This window comes from Chinchilla lanigera, unplaced genomic scaffold (genome assembly GCF_000276665.1).
Source record: "Chinchilla lanigera isolate Chin_1 unplaced genomic scaffold, ChiLan1.0 scaffold00014, whole genome shotgun sequence".
Classification (NCBI taxonomy): Eukaryota; Metazoa; Chordata; class Mammalia; order Rodentia; family Chinchillidae; genus Chinchilla; species Chinchilla lanigera.
Window position 1 is genome coordinate 5,141,081 of NW_004955415.1, and position 22,992 is coordinate 5,164,072.

The following is a 22,992-nucleotide window of genomic DNA, read 5'->3' on the forward strand; positions in this document are numbered from 1 at the left end:
GCCCGGAATAGACACGCGCTCGCCTCGCCCCCTGGGCCGGCGGCCCGCGTCCAGGGTCCCGCACACGCCCGCGCATCGCCCCGGCTCCACACGCCCTCCGCGACCCTGCGCTGGGCTTTAATGGGCTTAAAAGACCCACTTCCAGGTCCACTCGGTGGCGTTCCGGGCGGAGGCTGGGTGCAGGTCTGAGCGCCCTCAGGCAGGGACTGTGTGTGTGTGTGTGTGTGTGTGTGTGTGTGTGTGTGTGTGTTGCCTCTCTGACCTCTCAGTCCACTCTAGCGCAGATTTCAGAGACTATGCAGTGCTTTTCTCCAGTGGACTCCCCCCTTTCCCTGAAGCTGTCGCCCATTTCCTGGGTTCGGTTTGGCCTCCACATCTGACACCTTTTAGTGTCATATAATGGGCCAGGGACAAGGCTGGTACAGTGTCAGTAGTGGTGCAAGAGAGGTAGAGTGAGATAATAAATAGCAAAGATCTTCAAAAAGAAAACCACGGAGAAACAGGGTTGCTGGAAGACGGGCAACGGCTTGGGAACACTTTCAACTTTGAAAGTGCTTCTGTACTAAAAAGTAAGGAAATGCCAAAACAGTGATAAATGTGGGTGACACGAACAGTTTAAGTATACATTATAAAACGACATATCCGTGCGCACCTCTCAGGATAATCGTAGGATATGTCCAGTAAAGGAGTTTAAAAGTCATGTGTAAAATGTCAACTCCTTTGTCTTAATCGTGAAACTGAAAAGCGGTCAACTCCTTTATAGACATCATCTATAAATGCCTGAACTGAAGACCTTTACTAAGTAAAACTCGGCCCCAGCTTTCTTCCGGGTTACCCGTCCTCACAGCAGGGGCCAGGCCAGCGCTCCTGCTACTTTACTTAAAACATGCTGGTCTTGGGAGCTCTGCAAAGGCACAGAGGCAAGAAGTGGCCCGGGGAAAGAGCATCTTTGCTTTCTGGTACAGGGAATAAGTTCTCCATTATTTTTATGGGCAAGTTGAAGTTAGTATTGTCTTTGCAAAGTAACACCATAGTTTAATATGTTTGTGTGTGAGCTCTCAGAGGAAAACATGGTAGAGTGAAAAAACGATGGGGTTAGTTAGAGTCTGAAGATGAGTGTGTGTGAGCTCTGGCTCTCCTATCCCGTCAGCCATGAATACAGCTTCCCGTCTGTGGGCCAGCCTGGTCATTTGCACTATGGGGAACCTTACACTGACCTCAGGGGGCTGTTGGCTTGGCAAATGAAATGATGATACAAACCCACTTTATAAACCATAAATAGACATACAAATGTAAGCCAGTATTATTTTCTGAGTTCTTCTTTGTTCCTGCCCACTTTTCCAATTTGAAAAGGTCATTGAAAATTCTAAAGCAGCTAATCAACAATGTAAAAGTGGAGTAAGTTCCCAAAGTTCACGGTTTGAAAGCTGAAACACTTGGAAATTAGACTATACGTTGTAGTCAAGTTCCCAGGCTGGCCCACAAATTCTTTTTTGGCACCGAGAATTGAACTCACAACCTTGAACTCTTTTTAAAATACATTTCATTTGAAATATTTTTTTTTTTTTTTTCCGGTACTGGGAATTGAACTCACAACCTCGTGCTTGCCAGGCAGGTGCTGTGCCGCTGAGCTAAATCCCCAGCCCCATCATTTGAAATAATTTTTAAACAGTATGAAACATCTCTATTGCAAAAACAGATGGAAGCCCCCGGGCATGGTGGTGTACACCTGTAATCCCAGCACTGGGAAGGTTGAGGCAGGAAGATCGCTATAAATTTAAGGCTAGCCTGGGCTACATAGTGAGTTCAAGGCCAGCCTGAACTACATAGTGAGACTCTCTCTCCAAAGCAAAAACAGAACAGATGGAAGCTCTTGAAATTTGTAGAGAACTTTCAAGGACTTTGGAAATGTATTCAGAGCATTGGAACAGAAAAAAAAAAAAACTAAGGAGAATTTACATATGTCCATGGAGTAATTTATCTGGGTGAACTCAAATGAGCTGTGGTCTGGAAGAGATATAAAAATGACAGAGCACAGTCTGTGGCACTGTTTGGAAGATTAACAAAAATGTGTTGGAAGAACATTAGTTCTGGCTTCGATAATTAACCATGATGTCCAATAGGTGGCACTGTTGACTAATTTGACTACAGCTTGGTTGCTCTGGGTAACCGCGTGAGATAGATGGAAGAGCTGTTTGTGGGTTGAAATATAGGAATAGGTATGCATTTTTCTATACTTTTCTTTTATTACAGCCTATATTCACCATAAAAGCCAGCTGTCCTCGCAATCCATTAGCTCATTTAGGCAAAATTGATTGTGCTGTGTGCAAGTTCCTAGTGAGAGAAGAAGGCTAAGCAGAAATGATCCCCATCCTTGAGGAATCTACAATCCAGTCGAGGAGAATATGTATAGAATAATTTTCACACAGATTATCATGTGAAAAGTACTAGAGGAGAGACCAAACGCTCTTTGAGTCCGTCAAGACAAAGCAAGAATATCTGACCAATCATGGAGCTAGCAACGGATGACAGAAATTGGGCCAAGTGTTAGCTGAGCTGCAGAGGATTTGAACATGCTGTGATGAGATAACATTACAGGTAAAGAAAACATTGAGAGCAAGATGTGGCGATAGAAAACGGCAGGATGTGTCTGCAGAGCAGTTTGAATTGACCAGATCACGGGCTATCAGGTGCTAAGTATTAAGACAGCGTAGGAAGGAAGTTGCTGTCTGATTTTCTCTTCCTCTTTTTGTTTCTTTGGGTGCGTACTGGCAAGGATTTTTAGGATCTGCCTCATATCTTCCTTTTCTTTCTTGCTCATTGCAGTTTTCCAGGTTTGCCTGGTACTTGTCTAAAGAATTGTGGGGAAATGTAGAGAGGTCCAGCTCTGTAAAAAGATAGCAAATTTGGCCTCCGTAAACAATGCCAGGAAGAAAGCTTTTGACTTCCTCCTGCTCCCAGGCTTGTGGAAAAAAAAAAAGTTACTCCCCAGTCTCATTCTTAGCTTATCATGTGGAACTGGGAAACTCTGAGAAAGAAACATTTGGAGGCTAAGAGCTCTTTGTCCCTGGGAAACGTACTCCTTCCTCCCCTCTAACCCGTCACTATATCCAGGGTCTGCGACCACCATGGCCACCAGATGACCACTCCATGACCCTAATCAGACTATGTCACTTCCCCCTTAGAAACACTGTATGGCTCCTTTTGTCCCTCAGCAGAGTCCACACTCTTTATGGTTTTCCAGGTGCTGTTTTCACTGAGCCTGCGTGGTCTCGGGAGACTGGGAAAAGTAAGAAAAATGAGGTACAGTATTGGGTTCAGCTTTGGGTCTTGAGTTACCTCTATTGTCACTCATGAATCTCAGTTTTCCTGTTGTGCCATCAGCATATACTTTCCTACATATTTCCCCATTTCTGGCCCTGGACACTGTGAGGGTGGGTCTATGTCTTACTCAGTGCTAGATACCCACAGCCCGGCCCAGCACCCGGCATCTAGGAAGTGGTAATAAAATATTTGTGAAGTGAGTCAGTAAGTGCTTGAGGACCTGAGAGGCATATCATGGGCTCCTATTTATTTTCTGGGATCATTTTATCAGCTTATTTCTTTGCAGAGGGAGATAAGATTGAACTGAGGTGGTCTTTGAGAACGGCCCCTGTGCTTTCCAGCCCCATGGGTGCTGCTGTGGCCACGTAGCTCCCCCTTGGCTCAGGGCCCTTCTCCCATGCTTCTCTGTGCAGGGTGAGCCCCAGAGCCCCTCGCTCGGGTGTCTGCCCAGTGCTGGCTGCAAGATGAAAACCTCTCTTGTTTCAGTCAGCACAATGTTGCCATTATAGCCCCAGTCCAGAGAAATGACACATGCTGCTGGTCCATCCTGTGCCCCAGAAAGCAGATAGAGATCTGAGTGGCTGTTGCTGGGGAAATGAGAGAGTGTCATGGATGGATGAGTGTGCTCCCACCTTAGGACCTTTGGGTTGCTGCTCCAGGTCACAAAGCTCCTGCTGGTATCCCCGGCCGTAGGGCTCTGCTTCCACAGCCAGCAGATGCAAGCGGGCTGGCATGTATGTCTGCAGGAAAAGGATCTTTTTTCTTTGTGGTCAGGTGCCACGTGCAGCCAGTCCCTCCCTTTGGTCCTGCCCCAAGGAAAGAGCACAGGGGCTCCAGGAGCTGGGCACACACACCAAAGGGCTTCAGGGCAGGCAGTGTGTGTGGAAGCAGACCGGGTGTGCTGGGCTGAGGCCAAGCAGAACGCTTGCTCTGCCTGAAGAGCCAGAAACCAGTTAGCTCAGGCCTGGAGTGGCCAGCAGTTCAGAGTTTTCAGGAGGAAGAGCCCAGAAATCCAGATTTTACTTTAAAATCTCTGGAATTAAAAATGTTGGCAACTAATTTCCATTGTTTTAGAACATTGTGAGAAACAACCCTCCTTGTGGGCTTCATCTGGCCTACGGGCCCCTGTGGTGCAAATGTGGGGGAAATTGTGGGCCTGTGAAGGCTTCTGAGTTTCTATCCAGCTGGGGGCCTCTGCCCTGAAGGCCTAAGGTAGCTGCCCTACCCCTGGTACTTCAGGGGACTCACCCTTCTGAAGGGCTGAGACTTCACTCTGAGGCTGTGGGTGATGCTAGCTTGCAAGGTAAAAAGCAAATTTCACACCCCAGAGTTAAAAACTCCTGAGACCCAGCCAGCTTGGCCCCTTGAATTTGTCAGAGAGGGAAACTGAAGCCAATCGAAGGGAAGAGATCTCTCCTGAAATCACACAAGTCCTTAGGGGTGGAACCAGGAACGCGGTGTCCAGGACTGAAGGTCATTTAAGCCACACTGCCCAAGTCCCCCATAACCATCACTCTGCTCAGTGTGTGGAATGCATTGAAGAGCAAGACTTTGGGATGAGGTAGACCTGATGTCTGATACCCAGCTCTGAGTCTGCAGAGCCAAGGGCATGACCTTCATTTCCACCTCCCTGAACGTGCAGCCAGTCCCTCCCTTTGGTCCTGCCCCAAGGAAAGAGCACAGGGGCTCCAGGAAGGTCATTTAAGCCACACTGCTCTCATCTAAAACTCGGGGCTACTAACTCCTGACATGGTGATAGTGAGGCTTAAGTGTAGAACACTTGGTGCCATGCCTAGCACATAGTAGGCCCTCTCCAAATGCCACTTGCCACTCTATCTAAGGAGGTAGTTGTGCAGTGGCCAAGAGCATGGGTGTTGAGTGAGACAGCCCTGAGTTCAAGTTCAGGTTCTGCCAAATGCAGCTGTGAAACCATGGATGAATTTCTTGTCAGGGTTCAATTTTCTCACCTGGAGGAATTGAAATGAAGATGAAAGTAGGGCCTAGAATATTACTGAGACATGTAGGGTACTCAGTGCTCTTCTTGACTCACCCTCTGAAGTGCTCCTTATTATGTCATCAATGTGTGTTTCCTCTGAAGAAGTTGTTAGGTGCTTAAGGAAATATGAAGGAATCCTGAAATCCTGGCCACATACCCAGGCTGCCCCCTGCAGGGAGTTTTATATAAATCAAACCACTGGGTGTATGACCAGTTCTACTACAAGTCTCCTTTTCTGTGGGAACTTGGGGTGCTCCTGGATGGGAGGGCTATCAGGCTTCTAGTGCTTCTGCTTGCAGAGTGTTAGGAGGGATATTTTGCGCACATTTAAAAAAAACCAAATACTGCTGCTGTTTCATCAGAAGGACAAACTGCTTGGGTTGCGTGGACAACTTGTCCTGATCCAGGTGGGCAGGACTCAGTATTTGATGGAGGCAGGTATACTCCTTTTGTCTGACAGTAGTTTTTTCTTATCTAAAAGGAGGCTTTGGAAATCCAGAGGCTGTTGATCCGGGCCTAGCAGCACTTTTGAAGGACTGACTGAAGCAAGCTGTTAGTCCTTCACACGTGTTGGCTTGGCTTCCCTAGTGAGTCCCACGTCCCACCACAAGCTCCCATGGGGTGTCAGATGTCTGCGTTGTTAGATGGTGGTCACTCTCCCTCACAGACAGCGAAGGTGTTCGTACCACACTCTTCAGTCAATATTAATTCATTCTGAGAGTCGGTGTATTTGTCGCAATTCCTCTGGTGGCAAGTGACAGAATTAACTCAAACAGGCTTCAATGAAAGGGGAATTTATCTGCTAAGAGGATAATGGGGGAGCCAAAGGGTGATGCTGGCTTTAAGGCAAACTTAGATCCAGGAATACAAGCAGAGAAGTCTCTGGAATTAGAATACAAGCAGAGAATTCTCCAGGAATACAAGCAGAGAAGTCTCTGCTTCCTTTCTAACTCCAGGATCTCGCTTCTTTTGTTTAGTCTACAACTGCATGTAGTCTCTCCCAGTCAATAGCAAAGAAGCCCAGGAAGCTCCAGACCCCAACTGCCCGGATAGCTGGAGATTCCAGGTGAGAAAGGCATGTCTCTCCTGCAGTTCTGGAAGTAACATAAAGGGGGCGCTCATAGTCTGGGTAAACTGCCTAATCCGAGCGCAGGGGGAGGTGCGGAGCCGCAGATGAGTAACCTCCCCTGCAGCCAGGTAGCTCACTGTAGTCCAGGAATGCATCATCAGTCCTCACTGCTCTCTCATGTAAATGCTGCTATTGCTTTTTCTCAAGTCTTATTCCATCTTCTATGTTAGTTGGCTAGTGAGGTCGGATGCAAGAAATGAGAGTAGGTAGAAAGGAGGCAAGGAAAATTTGAATTTTAAAATTGTACTTTTAAGAAAACAGCAGCGGTAGGGCACCATTGAAGTCACCCAAGGTTACAGTGCCTTCTTTCTCCTTTCCACGCTATTCACTCCAAAATTCCTGGTCTTAAAAAGATGCAATAATCCTGTGAAATGAGCCCTTGCCTTTCTCCTATAAATGGCGTCCATAATTTCCCCCAGTAATATAGATTGACAAATTCCAGACTTCTGCCCTCAAAGGCACACCAGTACTCCCGGCCTTTGACCGCAATGTGCCCCACTCCTCCAGTGCCGATGCTCTTTTCTCTGTATCTTTGATTCTGTGTTTAAAATCTTTCCCATACCTCATGCTGATCTATGCTGAAATACTTTTCTGTGACAGAAGTCAGCAAACATATGCCGTGTGTGTGTGTGTGTGTGTGTGTGTGTGTGTGTGTGTGTGTTGAGGTCTCCATCTCTTCTTTGGGAGGACCTCCTCAGACCCCAACTAATGACACTAGGAGTGCTATAAGAGGATACCACAGACTACCTGGTTTAAGCAACAGAAATTAATTTTGTCACAGTTCTAGAGGTTGGGAGTCCAAGACCAAGGTGCCAGTAGAGTTAGTTTCCTCGGAGACCATCTTTGGCTTGTGGATGATCATTTCTGTGCAGGTGTGCTCCTGATGTCTCTTTGCATGTCCTAATCTCTTGTAAAGACACCAGTCAGATTAGACAAAATCCTCTCTAATGGACTCAAATCAATCACCTCTTTAAAAGTCCTGTCTTCAAATACAGTCACATCCTAAGATGCTGGGGACTAGGGCTTCAGTAGGTGAAGATGGGGACAGAGCAACAATGCAGCTAGTGAACAGGCTAAAGTTAGCAGTGTGTTTTATCCATGGCACTATAATGCTCCTCCCGCAGCTCACGGCTGTGTACATGGAGGCAAAGGCTTTACGGCTGCTTAGAGCAGGTGAGATAAGGGACCATATCAGACTCAAAACCTTAGCAAAGATAGGACACTCTATGAAGCCAACTAATGGTGTGTGAGTCTTGGCCTTCATCATAGCCTGTGGTTAATTGGCCTTGACCATTAAAGAATCTTGAGCTTTCTTCTCTCTGCGGCATCTTCAGCTTACTTCCCTTTGGGTCTCCAAGGACCGATCACGATGAGGGTGCGGAGGAGGTATAAGTTGCCTCCTTCCACTCTCTTACATCAACCCAAACAATGATTTTCAAAGTGTGGTAGTCAGACTGCTGGTGACCATATGAGGTGAGTGCAGATGTCACGCAGGCCACTATCTTTGGAGAGTTATGACATTTATTTACATTTGTATAAAAACATAGAACAAGTCCAATAAACTGTTAATTTCACTGATATTAAAATGGAAACATCTCATGTGAGCTGATTGAAAGGACAATGTTCTATAAATCACATTAAGCAAATAAATAACGATGACAAGGGTGAAGGTTGATGGGAGAGCTTCCCTGACAGGGACACACTGTGGGTCTTGGGCACAGATGTCACACTGTTTTTCAACCTGATTTATCTGCACACATGGCTGTCATTGGCCCTGGGCACTACGCCCGGCCATAGCTGCTGTTCTCTGGTGTCCTTTGTACTGTGTCCCTGTGCCAATCACACTGGACTAGGGCAAGTAAAGAGGCAGGAGAACTCTTGTTTATTTACAGTCCCACTCCAGGGCTTCTGAATGGCCCGGCAGCAACTTATACCTACATGTACAAACAGGTCAAGGTTTTCACCACGAATGCTGAGTAATGAAGAATGATACACTTAAGACTTCATTGTTCATTTATTTACTTATTTGATTTTACGAGAACGGGTCTTCTGGGCAGCTCAGGCTGTCTTTGAACTTGGTGTATAGCTCAGGGTGGCCTTGAACTCATGCCTCAGCCTCCCAAGTGCTGGGATTACAGGCATGGGCCACCATGCCCACCTGCCATTAGCTTTAGTGCTTTTTCCCTTTGAATTTTGCCAGCTGTGGTGAATAGCTTCTCTCCTATCCCACATGCGGCTCTCCTCAGCAGCCGGCTGCAACCAGACACTTTGCCCAGCCAATTCCAGGGCGCTGCTTCTGGCACCTGCTGGAGGTGCATGGAGCCTGATGCAACAGAGCTGGCTCCTTACTTGATCTGCTCAGATGCTCAGCTGGCCTTACAACCTGCAAAGGTTTGAAGCTCTCACCTTCTGTGGCTCTACAGCTCCCAAAGTTGTGTTCTGTTTCATTAATGTAAAGTTGCCCTGCAGTGTGCAAGGGGTGATATGCACAAGAAAGGGCAAAGTGTGCACCTAAGAATAGATAAAATACACTAAGTTGAACATTTGTTACGCAAAGTTTGTGTTGAATTAGTTTATGAAAGACTGGAAGGTGGGGGCTGGGGATTTAGCTCAGCGGCAAAAGCGCCTGCCTGGCAAGTGCAAGGTCGTGAGTTCGGTTCCCGGTACCGGAGAAAAACCAAAAAAAAAAAAAGAAAGACTGGAAGGTACCAAAGACTTGAAGGTCTTTTGGCAACGCACATTGTAAGGCTACAAGGCAATGAACACGATGTGTTCTTTAATGACACAGTGGCTGTGGCAGAGACTCTGAGATTCACTTACTCAGAAATCATCCCCCTTTGTGCCTTTTCTTTTCTCACCTTGTGGTAGCGGGCCTGCCTCGCACAATGGAGACTGAAAATGCTAAGCACCCACTTTCCCAGCCTTCACTGCAGTAAGGGCAAAAGCGTACATCCTAGCTCTGGCCAGAGGTATCTGAGCAGAAATGTACCAAGAACTTCCTGATTAAACTAGACATGGAAAAGAAAATTCTTTCCCATCTTCTGATGTGGTTGTGAGGATGTGACACTGGGAGCCATAGCAGCCTCTTGCTTCAGGAATACAGGAAACTGTGTTCAGCAGAAAACAATCTAGGGACATGTGGCAATGTCGTGGCACAGAGCAGAAGCCAAAATACCAAGGGCAGTGGAATAAAGAGGAGCAAAGACCCTGAGCTCTGCTGCTGAATTGTACTAACCTTGCATCTTGGCCTCTGATTGTGCAAGGCAACATGTGTTCTCATCATGTAAGCCATGTTTATTTTTTATTTTTTTTTTTTTTTGGTTTTTCTCCGGTACCGGGAACCGAACTCACGACCTTGCGCTTGCCAGGCAGGCGCTTCTGCCGCTGAGCTAAATCCCCAGCCCCCCATGTTTAATAAGTTGCCTCCTACTCCCAGTGGAAAGGGTCTTGCCTGATAAGAGTGATAAGCTGGGCCTTCCAATCAGGCTGAGATTGACTGGCAGCTGTACTGGCGACGATTATGTAATGAAGCCTCTTTTTCTAAGCTGTTTCCTGTCTGTGAGATGGAGATGTTAGGCCTGGCCACCTCTTAGGTTGCGAAAGAAGCTTAAATAAGATGATGTATGGAAAGTTCTCAGCATAGACCTTGGCCCACTGTTGGTGCTTGTTATTATTTTTGATTGCAGAACCTTATTTGTCACTGGGACATTCTCTGCTGTCTCGAGGAAACTGTATTTTGCAGAAAACAATCTGGGTAATGTTGGCCCCATCAACTGTCTCTATTTTACAGAAGAGAAACCACAGCCAAAGGAATGGCTGCTCTTTAGCTTCTCTTATTTTGAAAACTGTGCATGGTTTAGTCTCTTCCCCTACCAGTCATTTCCATTCACACTAGAAACAACAGAAGGACACAGGTTTGGGTTGAAATGATGTGCTTTATGGGAAACAAAAAATATTCAACAACAATAACAAAAGCCCTTGCATCTTGCAAGTTGTTAACCAGTGATCATGAGGCAGTTTCAATGATTGCTTCTGGCTGGGGACATTTCTAATGGGTCAGGAAAGTTGAAAGACATTGGCCACAAAAGAGAATTTGCAGGAGGCTTGACATTTTAAATGAGAGTGCATTAGACTTCTCTTCTGGTTCCTCCACCTGATCATTCTTTCAACTTTCAATTTCCTCCCAGTTTACAAAGATCTTCCTGATTTCGCTCCAATGTGATCTCTTCCAGAAAGCTTTCCTTGGTCTGCACTAATGGCATACGACTTTTTGGTCATGTCACAGAACTCCCTCACACCTCCTCCTGTCACTTTCTGCCTTACATCCATTATGTTTGGGTACATGCCTTTCGAAGCCCCCGAGACCCGGGCCCTTGCTGATTTACCCCAGTGTCCCCTCCCCCTTCCGTGCTCAGTGTTCAGCAGGTGCTCAGCATCAGCAGGTGCTCAGTGAGGGTTTGCAGAAGTCAGTTCTACATTTGCTGGGTAGTGTCATTAGCCTCTAGAGAGTCACAATTGTTACTTCTACTTCTTTATCCCTCCTCTGTGATCTCAAAATGGTCTGACTCAAGGCTCCTCCAAGAAGGAGCAGCCCCCACCAAACATTGCCACCTCAGAGGTGAAGGTTTGGGGAGAGAGTGGGAGAAGTTCAACTTCTGTTCTGGAAGGCAAAAAAGCAGCCACCGGCACAGCCCAGGATGATCACAAGCACTGCTAGCCAGTGACTCATTTTGTAATCTCGTAAGCAGCCACTCTCTGAAAGCTTTCCCCAGAAGACCTGGCCAACTTCACATCAGGGATTGGTGGGGGCTCAGTATGGTTGTCCTGCCAGCCCAGAAACCATGGTATAGGCCAAGAACTTTCTTTGGGCTGTGGCCTATTCTGTAGCAGAGGTGAGAGTTGTCTGTCTGGTTGTTTTGTTGGAGCTGTGGAGGGGACGTTAGCCCTGTGGTGTGTAGATCATCAGGCACATAGACTGTAATAAGGCTGAAGATTACAGGCTGCAGTCATGAGCCTCTCCTAGAAAGGGGGCAGATCAGAAGGTGCTTGGAGCAGTGAGGGCAAGAGGAGGGCCAGTAGGTCCTGCTGATCTACCCCTACCAGGTGCTGGGCTCTCCCTCCTACACCCAGCTCCTCTCTTCCTCTGCTTCTCGAAGTCCAGGCCAGGCAAAGGGGCCAGCTAGAGGCGGTGGAAGGAAGGGAAGTGCCTTTTTTCTTATTCCTACCATGAATCCTAGATCTGGATACGGGAAAGGTCAGGATTAAGGGTAGAAGGGGGAGAGTTGATGAGCTAAGGAGAGGCCAAGGCCCCATCCACTTCCATCTACTGGTGTGATGAATGGATTTGAGGCTCATACTTCTAACTGCATCACCCCCAGAGAGCCCTGAGCTCCTGACTGGGGGTGTAGAGAAAATTGTTCATGAACCCTCAAAGGTGCTCAGTGGTTTAGGAAGATCGCTGTGGATCTGCCCATGGGAGGGCCCCTCTGGGGCCAATAGTGTGCAGAAACTGCATGGTTAGCATCGGCCCTGGAGACCTGGAAAAGGGCCAAGAAGCAGAGAGTAGAGAGACTTCTCCAGGCACCTTTTTAGGGAGAGAAAGTTGGACCTTGGGGGACTCAAGTCAGGACAGATGTTTCAGTATAAAAAGGACCCCCAGTAAAAGCAGAGTCCCCTCAAATTACTTCCCAGATCCCACAGCACTTAGAAAAGAGAAGGAGCATAAAAAATACTCTGATGATGTGGGCTTGCCTGACAGTACAGAAAAGCAAGTCTCATGGCAGGCAGTGCATCCTGTTACACAAGAGGATTATATTGCGCTTCAGGGTAGAGATTTTCCATATGTCTTTATATAAATGCATCTATATGTACAGCTTCTGCCTAGAACAGCCGGGCTTGCTTCTTCAGCTCATTTCTTTTCCAGAGGGCCAGCCGCTCAAACTCCGAGATGGTCATGCCAAAGACCTGGTAGAACTCTTCTTGGGACAGGTGGCGCTGAAGAGGTCAAGGGGACAGAGAGACAGAACAGTGTGAGGATGGGAGGTATGGGGGGATGGGCACAGCAGCAGTCACTGCATATTCCCAGGGAGGTGTGTGGTAAATACTACTGAGTGGGTCAATGTGGAAATTAAAGTTTCCCCAGAGGAACTCCTCAACCTGATCTGCGTGGGTAGCCTATGGCACAGGTGGAGCTTTGGCTTTGCCCAAGCACCCGTCATGCAACTTTGCTGGCCTCACTTTGCTGCGTGCCTGTTCCATGCATTTATGCACAGAAGTGATATGGATTAATGCCATTCTACTCCCCCTCTGGGAGAAAAAGGAGGCATAGCCAAGCTTTGAAGGTGTATTTCTTCTTATTAATACTTCAACAAATGATCTGGAATGCTGTTCAGTCCAATTAATGAAATTGCTGCTCATATTTTTCAGCCCACTGATAAGTCCTTTGAAAATCTTTCTTATATGAAAACAGGTATGGTACTTAATCAAACACTGCTCTGCATTCCATGATGGCCTCTCCCAGATTTCTGCTTTTTCTCCCTCCTTCTGTCCCTTCTAAGAAGCCTTGGAAGTGTGATACATTATTAAAAGCTTTTAGATTTAGCAGTATATGGACATGTGAAATGGGGCAAAATATTAACAATTGGTGCATTTAGATGGAGGGTAGATGGATGCTCATTTTATTATTCTTGCAACTTTTCTAGAGGCCTGAAATTTTTCAAAACGAAATTTAAAATCAAGCTTATACAGAGAAATACATACATGCTAGAAGAGGGCACAGTCTGTTTTGTTTACTGGTATGCAAACATCCAGACCAATACACAGCCTATATAACATAATAGACTTTTAATGAATATTTTTGGAAGAAAGAATATTATATTTGAGCTCCTGCAAGTTAGGGCCAGGATTTTCCTTCTATAGACCACTCTTTAAACTGGTGTAGGGGTTAGAGCAGTGTTTCTAGTTTAGTGGTTTTAGCTCTACACTTTAGGCGTTTCTGGGAGCTTTTAATGTATATGAACACAGGTGCTCCTCCTTAGACTGTGACTTAGTCTAGGATTGGGGACCCTGTGTAGAAGAAGCTCCTTGGTTGACTGTGATGCTCAGGAAGGCCGAGCTCCCCTGGCCTGAGCTGCTAGGGGCCTGCAGAATCTGTGCATCCATCACTGGCTCGTGAAGCCGCCTTAGGAGCTGTCCCCTTCAGCACCGGCAGTCTCAATTCCAGACAGTGAAAGGAGGAGGCCCTTGTTGTACATGTGGGGAGGCTCATCCATGTTCTCAGGCTGCTCGCTTAGCATGCTAGAGCTGGAAGGACACACAGAGCTTCCTGGCCACTTGCATCCCCCTCTTTGTACCTCTACCTTGGGTGATTATTTGGCATAGGTCAAGGGTAGTCATAGGCCTTGCCAAGGAGCACCAAGCTGTCTCTTCAAGAAGTCTGCATTCATCTTTCACTCTTACATCTGATAATCTGAGCAATGTAGTTGAGGATAGCGATATGCAGTGTAACAACCACTGTTGATTTATATTAATTTGTCTTGAGACCCTGCTTGTATCACTTTGAATGTTTTTGCTTTGATTTGTTTATGTTCGTGATATTGGTATGCTGCTACTGTTCTATTTTTTTGTTTGTTTCTCATGTACTACTCTCTTTAAAATAAAAAAGAAGAAGTCTGCATTCAATTTCACAAACATTTCCTGACACCTCTCCCAGACAGGGCCCTCTGGTAGAGGACAGCCTTTGCCCTTAGGGATATCAGGGTCAGAAAGTAAAAATGAAAAAGTCAAAGATCTTATACAAAGGTGATCTGTACCCTAGACGCAGGGTAGGGGAGGCTAAAGGAACAGGAATAGGATCCATCCTGGGGTATTGGGGGAGGGTTTAAGGCACTGGGGTTACTCATATGGGCCCCAGGGCATGAGAAGGCTCACAGGATGGGGAAAGGATTCTGTGGAGATGGGAAGGTAGGGAGAGGCAGGGAGAGGGCACATCAAGGAAAAGGGTGAAGTGTACCAGACCAGAGGAGGCCAGCAGCTGGCACTTCTTCTATGCTTTAACTGCAGTGCTTGAATGCCTGACACATGCCCAGCCACCCTTCACCTGCATCTATCCAGCCTGCCACTCACGATGCTCCCCTCCCTCTCTCTACCCACGTCCATCCTAATCTATCCTCTTCCTGTAATCTTGCCTCAATCATCCCAAGCCTTAGTGGTCTTTTCAGAATAGCAACAATTTAATGCCTCTGAGTACTCAATACTCAATCCATTGCCAGACTGTGCCAAACGCTTGATGTATATTGTTCATTCATACCTTTCGGCAACTTGGGGGGAAGCACAACACCCTCACTGAATGAGGAGAAAAATAAGGTGTGGAGAGGCTGTCACTTGGCTAAGTAAAGCTGCACCTTGTGATGGCAACCGAGAGTGTGAACCTAGGGGATTTCACTTGGGATTTATTTATGCTTTTACGTGCTGTGAAGTGCTGCCTCTTCCATCCTCCCTCATCACACACTAGCTTCACGTCCAACCTAGAGACTGCAGGCCCTTTGAGAGCAGGGACCAAATCTAGCACTCTCCTATGTCTGCAGAACATCCACCCCCGCTGGGGACAGGATGCTGCTGCACACCGTAAGTGCCGACAGGGTCAAAAAGAGGCACCCCGGAGCAGCAGGAAATGGTCCTGAGCTACGGCAACTGGTCCAAGGCTCTACTTTTTCAACATGCTGTGGGAATTTAAGGCCTGACCTGCTGGGTTGCATCAGGGAATTTTGGAATCCTTTCAAACACAAAGGCTCCTGTCCTTTCTAGACTAGTTTTCTGGACTTACTTCTAAGCGGGTCCGGTCTACGTCCTTGGGCAGTTGGTTTCTTCCTCTTGTGGTCACCAGCAGTAGTTCATAGGGGTAGATCTAGGGAGAAAAGGTATGTGGGAGGTGTGTTTCCAGCTTGGGTGAGGAATGTGGACTTGTCTCTTTCAGCTATAGTTTGTATTTGGGTTCCTTCCTCTATCCAGAAAGGGACAGAGATTAAGTCTGGAGGAAGGCTGGATCTACCCTTGTTTGGGTTACCCAGAAGTCTTAAGGCACCTTCTCCCCAAAGGCAAGGCCCCACAAGGACCTCTTATGCTGCCAAAGTGAAGCTTGGTGGCATTTAGCATTAATTTGGGCACAAGGCCTCCTGAACGTATCTCCTAATTGGTGATTAGTAAGCCACCAGAGTCCTTGAGGGAAATGGCCTGATTTCATAGGCAGGAGACCTTGGCAGGATTTGGGGAAAGTGGTCGAAGGAGGGACAGGAAATGATAGTCTTGAAAGAACTCTGGAGATTATTCATCTATATTCCCTTTCCTTCATAGATGGTGGTGTCATCCTCTTGCTAGTCCCCAGTGCAGTGGCTCCCAGCATCCTGGAGACCCCCAGGGTCTATGTATCCTTTACCTTGTACTCTGTAGAGAGAAAAGAAACATGAATAAGGTAGAGCCCATCAATCTTGACTTTACATCACTGCCTTGGCTGCTGCCTTAGCTTCCAAAGAGGTCGGGCCTCCGTATGTCTCCTGGTCTCGATCATCCAGAGACCCTGTCCTGGCTGAATTCACCATGGAGAATAGCCACAGCTGTATGAGAATGCTGAATGGCTGAGGACAGGGGTTAATCTTGAGATGGCTTTAAGGGAAAAATAGGTTTTGAGATACTTAGAATAGAAATAAAAGGATCTGAGCTCATGAGGCACATAGATATGAACTTTCATCTTCTAGGGGGAACCATCACAATTTTGATGTGAGCTTCCTCCTCTCTGCGCCTACCCAGAGGAGCTGATAGGGGCTAGTGTGAGAACTTTCCTGGCAGAGAGTGTGTGGCTCATGGAATTTTTTTTCTGGGAACATTGTCCATTTGGCTGTGAGTGTTTCCCTTCACCGGGGCTGGCAGGCAGCTCTAGCTCAGCAGTACAGGGACCTCAGCACCCTGCAATGGTTCTGGGAACCCAGATGGGACAGATGGCCTGGAGATCACCCAAGGCCGGGGACTTGAGAGGAAGAACAGGGGTAAAAGAGGGAGTGGAAGTAAAAGGGAGTGAAACTCAGGCTTTGGACAGAGCCCAGGGTGGAGATGGAAGCTATAGCAATTATTTGCCAAAGGTCAAGCGACAGTTATGAGCAGTACATCCGGAGTCCCTGGGAAGTCCCAGAAGGAGCCATCTCCTGTAACCCCAGCCAGGCCCTCGCTCACCTCGCATGCCCCAGTTGACTGCGTTCATGCTGTCATAGTGGAAGAGGTCTGCGCTGGGGGTCTGCAGAGGAGACAGAGCCGGGATGGTCTGAGATAAGCTTGCCTCTGCCTCTCTGAACCATTCACTCATCTCCAGAATGTGGACCAGGGCTGGTGGGCTGGTGGGGGATAGGGCCCTCTCAGCAGCCTCAGTCTCAATTGAGAGAAATCTAGCTCACTGCTGCCTTTCTGCGCCTAGACCTAGCACACAGTAGGCACTCAATCCTTACCCACTTATTTTGTGAATTTAATCTTATGCTGTATGCCACTGCCAATACCTTGTCTTATGAGATCTCTGGGGATAGCACTATTGACAACTGCACATGGCCTGCTCCACAAACTCTCAGTCCTTAACCTGCACATCTTTTTTATTTTTTCCCATAGCACTACCGTGAAGCACTCCATATAACTGGACTTTCCTCCTATTTATTACATAGTTTCCTCCTACAAAAAGGCAGCAACCTTTGTTGGTTTTGGTCACTGATGTACTACAAGTCCCCACAGTGGTGCCTGGCATACAGAAGAAGATTTCAGTAAACATCTGTCTGATGAATAATTGCCTGACTTCTGGGTGCAGTGACAGCATGCTCTGCTTGCATGGGTTACTAACATCAGCCATTGCTCTGCAGTGACTTGTTCTACCCTAAAACAGTCTCCTAATGAATCTACGGCTTGTTTCTGCCCCTCTGCAGTTTCTATTCCACACACCCGCTGGAGGGTCCACTAAAAATCTGAGGTGGATCACACAGCACGTGTACTGAAACCCTCTGAGGACCCTACCCAGCTTGCAAGGCCCTAATGACTTTCCTGCCCGGTTTCATCTCCTCCCTCCTCTGTCCTGGTCACGTGGCTCAGGATTGTTGCACTCTCCCTGCCCATGGGCTTAGACCTTTTCCTTCCCTGCATCCATGTGGCTTTTGCAGGTCTTCAAGTAATGAGGGTCTCTCTCCACTTTCAGGACTTTGTTTAAGTTCACCCTTCTCTGGCTGCCTTTTTCTACCCCCTACCTTGTTTTCCATCCTAGCACTTCTGATTACTTTTTTTTTTTTTTTTTTCACTTCTGATTACTTTATATCACACATTTTCTTGTTTCCTGTCCATCTCCCACTAGCAGTGACTTCATTCACTGCAGGATCCTCAGCACCTGGAGCCAGACCTGGCACTTAGTAGATGGCCAATCAATTAACGTCTATTTCAATGTTCCTGGCTTATGCCCTGTCACTTTCCAGTCCCATGGCCTCTCCTATTGCTAGCAAGACATGTTTTCATGTCTTTTCAGCCTATAAGCCAGCTCACTGCTTCCACAAAGATTTTATGTCATGAGCTGCCAAAGGACTCGGCAGGCTATATGCTGTGTAACAGGCCGCTGGTGCTTGGCAGTCAGGTATGGCTGTAAGGTTAGTTGGCCTTGGCTCGAATCCTGGCCCCACAGGGTGTGACAGTATGGACACACTATCTCTTCCCACCATGCCTCCATTCCCTACCCACAAAGTAGGGTTGTTAATGCCAGACACCTCCTCTGGGTTGTGAAGGGCATACATGTCGATGCTTGTAAAGTTCAGTATCTGGCACAGAGCTCTTTCCCAATAAATACTAGCTTTTCCCAGCCCATCCCCTGGGCACCTCTTCACACTGGTCACATAAGGCAGGGAAGCAAGTCATTGCCACTGGGTTCTTTCAGTTAACCCACCTCTACCCCAAGGCTTTTCCTCCATTCTCACCCATAAGCAGTCACCAGAGCAATGAGCTGATGCTGGACTTGTTAGCCTCTTGGGGCAATGTCCCCCAGCATGGCCCCTCTTACCCTGTGCAGCCCATTTCTTCTGTAGGCAGGCAGGGAGGCAGATTTAGAGATGAGGGGATCTGAAAAGAAGTCAGAGCTATTACTAGGGGGCCCCAAACTGTGGGTTGCTCTCCTTGGGGTCATCTGTCTACAAATGGCCAATGCTACTCCCAACCCAGTGGAAAAGGGCAGGAGCCAAAGGCCACCAGTTCTTCCTGATGCCTCCCACAGCTGCAGGTTGACCGTTTCAGGGATAACTGGCAGGATTCAGGGCCCTCAGAGGTACACACGCATACACTTTTCTGCCCTTCACGGACACACATCTTTCCTGTGAGGAAATGCTTTATCCAGCATGGCTCTGGATAAAGGCTCTGGGACTGGAGTCAAGCTCAGAACCAGACCGGTGGGTTCCCAGGTGGGTGGAAGAGGTATATACTTGTTTCTTCTCTTTAGGGGCGGTTGGACCTAACCTCCCTGGTTGTAGTGCCTTGAACTAAGGCCACAATCTGACACTCCAGTGGGGTGGAATATTTGAGATCAGGACTGTGCTGAGGCATCTACACTGTGTGGCCATCAGAGATTCAGGGAACTGAGGCTGACTTGACTCTGCCCTCAAAGGACGAGACAGGCGGGAGGCGGGCCGGGCAGGACCTACCGCTGTCAGCCAGGTAGTGCGAACGAGGGGCTGCAAGAGAGAAGAGCCAGGCATCAGTGTTCATGGGGACAGAAAGACACAGGAAAAGACTGGGCCCTCCTGGCGGGGATAGAGTGGCCTCTTCCAGCACTGGCCAGTTTTCAGTCATCACAGCTGCATTCCACCATCCCTCTTGCACCCCAGTTCCAACCCAGCACCCGGTGCAGACCAGGTGCTCTGGGATATTTGTTGTGCAAATGCAGTTGAGCAGATGTGAATTGGGAGCAGCCTCAGTGCACTGCACTGAGCCCAGAGCCAGGGGCTGAAGACAGTGGCCCTCAGGGGCAGACAGGGAAACAGCCCATCGGTTCACCCTGCTTCTGCCATTAGTAGGGGCCTAACTGCAGACAAGTTACTCAATCAGGCTTCTGTTTTCTCATCTGTAAAATGGGAGTGGTAGTGTCTCCTTTATAGGTCTCTTGTGAAGAATATATGACAAAGTACAAGATATTAGCACAGTGCCTGACATATAACACTCATCACACTACACCCACTGGCTTCAGTCTCATCAAGGTCAAGGGTGGAGCAAGGTGAAGACGGAAAAGCTCATGGCCTTAGGTCACTTTAAGTCAGGTCTGACCCTGGCTCAGTCTCTTAGTGGCTTCCGACATAATCTTAGTGGTAAGAGACGTAGTTTCAGCTGTCTTGTCTATAAAGTGAGTGATAATAATCTCTGCACTGTTGGGAACTGTGAAGACCAAGAATGATAATTCTTGGCACCCAAGAATGTAATAAATGACATCTTTTATTGCCCACCAAGTATTAATCTAGGCGGGGCATGGTGGCACACATTGTAATCCCAGCATTCAGGAGGCTAAAGCAGGAGGACTGCTGCGAGTTTGAGGCCAGCCTGGGCTACAAAGTGAGTTCAAAGACAGCCTGAACTGCATAGCAAAACCCTGTCTCAAAAAAACAAAAGTACTGATCTGAGATGGGATTTCCCAGCAAGACTGAGTCCCACCAAAGTTAAGAAAAGGGAAGTAGCAGAAAAGTACGCAGTATTAGAAGGTTTGCTTTTGTTTTACACTGAGCCTCACTGGAAGCCACCGTTTAAGAAGGCTCAAAGAAGAGTTCAGGGCAGAGTTTGGGCTCAGCTGTTGCCTCATCTTTCCCTTACCACGCTTGTATTCCAGACCCAAGAGGGGCTCCCAAAGCGGCACCGGGGGTGCAGGAGGTTGTGTAGGTCTGGGCTAACCTCTGTGGTGAGCCTCTCCTGATCCCCTTTTAGGCTAAGAGATTGAATTTGGGGCTGGCTGCATTCCAACAAAACTTTTAGGAAAGAGGAGTGCCATCATTTATATGCTCAGTGATTTAGGGCAAGTTCCCGAAGGCTTCTGAGCTTAGTTCCCCATCTGTAGTAAGCGGGGGATTGTGGCTGTTAGGATGGAAATTCAGTCAACTTGGCTGGCTTTGAGACCCCTGCTGGGGCCTGATGGAGCACACTTCTGGGTATTTCTGGGCGACCCATGGAGGTGTGGCTTTGGGTACTATATATAGTCCCTGGACATTTCCTGGCTGGTGCTCTTCCCCTGCTCTGTTTCCCAGGTGCCATGAACGAGGCATCTTTGCTCTACCATGATCTTATGCCTTGATGTTCCTGCTTTGGAGCCACAAGACCATAGACCAGTGATGGGGAGCCTTCAAGGGCTTTCAGTAATAACAAACAGTCGGCTGCAGCACATGTGCCATAGCTCCACCATCACTGCCATAGACTGAGTTCTCTGAAGCCTGAGCTAAATTAAACTGCTCCTTTAAGTTGTGTCTCAGCAACTGGAAACATGACTGACTAATACAGGGATCTACTGTATGGGGCTTCTGGGAAGAAGCAGAGGATGTTTAGGCTGTGCCTCACAATACGCCTGACTCAAAGTGAACAGCCAACAGATGTGCTTACAGCCATTGAGGGACATATCATAGCCAGCTGTGTGCAGTGCCTCGCGGCTACTGGTGGAGCTCCGGGGAGGGGTCCAGGGATCCGCATAGGAGCTCGAGCGGGCTTTCATCTCCTCCTTCAGAATCAACCGGCCAATTCCACTCTGGAGCTAGGGGTGGAGAGGAGCAAGATGAAGTCAGAAGGAAGTGGATGACCTGAGATGGGACAGGTTAGGCAAAGGCTCAGTGTTCCATCCTCTACAGGCAGCCTCTGTCAGTTTTGCCTCCAGCACCCTGCTTTCCTGCAGGCCAGGCTTTGCCTCCTGCAAGGAGCCCTGAGGTCTGGGAGAGGCTGTGGAGCTGGCACAAAGAAGCAGGGCTGGGCAGTGACAGTCACATTAGCCTGACCACAGTGATTGGTTTAATGACAGGCACACAGCCATTTAGAAAACTGAAGTGAAAATCACATAACCTAAAATTAACCATTCTGAAGTACAATCCTGTCCCAGTATTCATAGGGCATTGATCACAGTACTCCCTTACTCCTGAAGGATACCAAACCCTGCAGACACTCAAGTCTTTATATAAAATGGAGTAGCACCTGCAACTCACCTCTGCAATCCTCCTGTGTACTTTAAATCATCTCTAGATTACTCAAACAACACAATGGAAATGCTATGTGATAGCTGTTACGCTGTACTATTTAGGGAATAATGACAAAAGTCTGCACAGGTTCAGTATAGACAATTTTTAAAAAATGTTTTCTATCTGCAGTTGGTGAATCCATGACGTGGAATCTGCAGATACAGAGAGCTGACTCTGAACAATTCAGTGGCCGTTAGTAAATTTATAATGTTGTGCCAATACTACCTCCATCTTTCCAAGCATCTCTACTACCCCCAAGGAATACTCTGTATCCATTAAACAACCACTCTCCATTCCTCTCTCCCCTGGGCCCTGATAACATCAACTTCCGTTAGGTCTCTATAGATTTGCCTATTTTGGATATTTTCATACACAATATAACAACCATTGATGAATTCCTACCATCTTGTTTAGTGAAACTCTGTGTTGTTTCTAACATTTTGTTTGGTTTTTATTTTTTATTCTCTTTAATAGTTTGATCAGTCTTACATTCTTACATCTGATAATCTAAGCAACTTCATTGAAGGTAACAATATGTAATATAACAGCCACTGTTAATTCCTGTCATTTTATTCTGAAACCATGTATCATTTTTATTGTTTTTGCTTTGTTTTTTTTTGTCTATGTTGTTGGTATTTTGCTATTGTATTTTATAATTCTTCTTAAAATTAAAAAAAATGGAAACACATGATATATGGGATTTTTTTTTTTGGTACCGGGAATCAAACTCATGACTTCAGGCTTGCCAGGCAAGTGTTTATGCCGCTGAGCTACATCCCCAGCCCTGATATATGGGATTTTGTGTGTTTGTTTCCACTAGGATTATGCATTTTGGATTCATACACATTGGAACATGCATCACTACTTACTTCATTCTTTTTATGGCTGAGTAATGTTCCATTGTGTAAATATCCCATGTTTTGTTTATTCATTTGTGAGTTGATAGACATTTGGGTTTGTTATGGCTTGTGTTCAGATGTCCCTCCAAAGCCTTATGCAGTCATAGGTGGGGTTTTTTTTAGAGGTGGCTGGATCTAGAGTGTGTGACACTGGGGTTGATTCATAGTGCAATGCTAGGATCAAGGGCAATAGGACTAAGGGTGTAAGTGCTATCCACCCTAAGTAGTCTAGATAAGATGTAAGGGCTAGAAAGAGCTGTGGTGCTCTCTTGGTGCTTTGTTACCTTCTGCCTACCATGAACTATTTCTCCTATGCAAACCCTGTCTCCCCTGCCACCCTGCCTTGGAGCCAGCCAATTATGGATTGAAACCTCTACAAACTGTGAG

At 47.2% G+C, this 22,992-nt stretch overlaps 1 protein-coding gene across 7 annotated transcripts in view; it reads right to left on the reverse strand.

Annotated features, from left to right (window-relative positions):
• Positions 1-10,364: 10,364 nt before the first annotated feature.
• Positions 10,365-22,992, reverse strand: part of Ablim3 (actin binding LIM protein family, member 3) — a 109,856-nt gene continuing 97,228 nt past the window's right edge. For all 7 annotated transcript variants that reach the window (XM_013512344.1, XM_005380626.2, XM_013512343.1 and 4 more), the window contains 7 exons: positions 21,084-21,231; positions 19,151-19,180; positions 18,517-18,575; positions 16,674-16,734; positions 15,883-15,890; positions 15,274-15,354; positions 10,365-12,443 (listed from right to left, as the gene is read on the reverse strand). In XM_013512344.1, the coding sequence (XP_013367798.1) occupies positions 12,330-12,443; positions 15,274-15,354; positions 15,883-15,890; positions 16,674-16,734; positions 18,517-18,575; positions 19,151-19,180; positions 21,084-21,231 (501 nt within the window). In that variant the 3' untranslated portion in view covers positions 10,365-12,329. The remainder of the gene's footprint in view (positions 12,444-15,273; positions 15,355-15,882; positions 15,891-16,673; positions 16,735-18,516; positions 18,576-19,150; positions 19,181-21,083; positions 21,232-22,992) is intronic.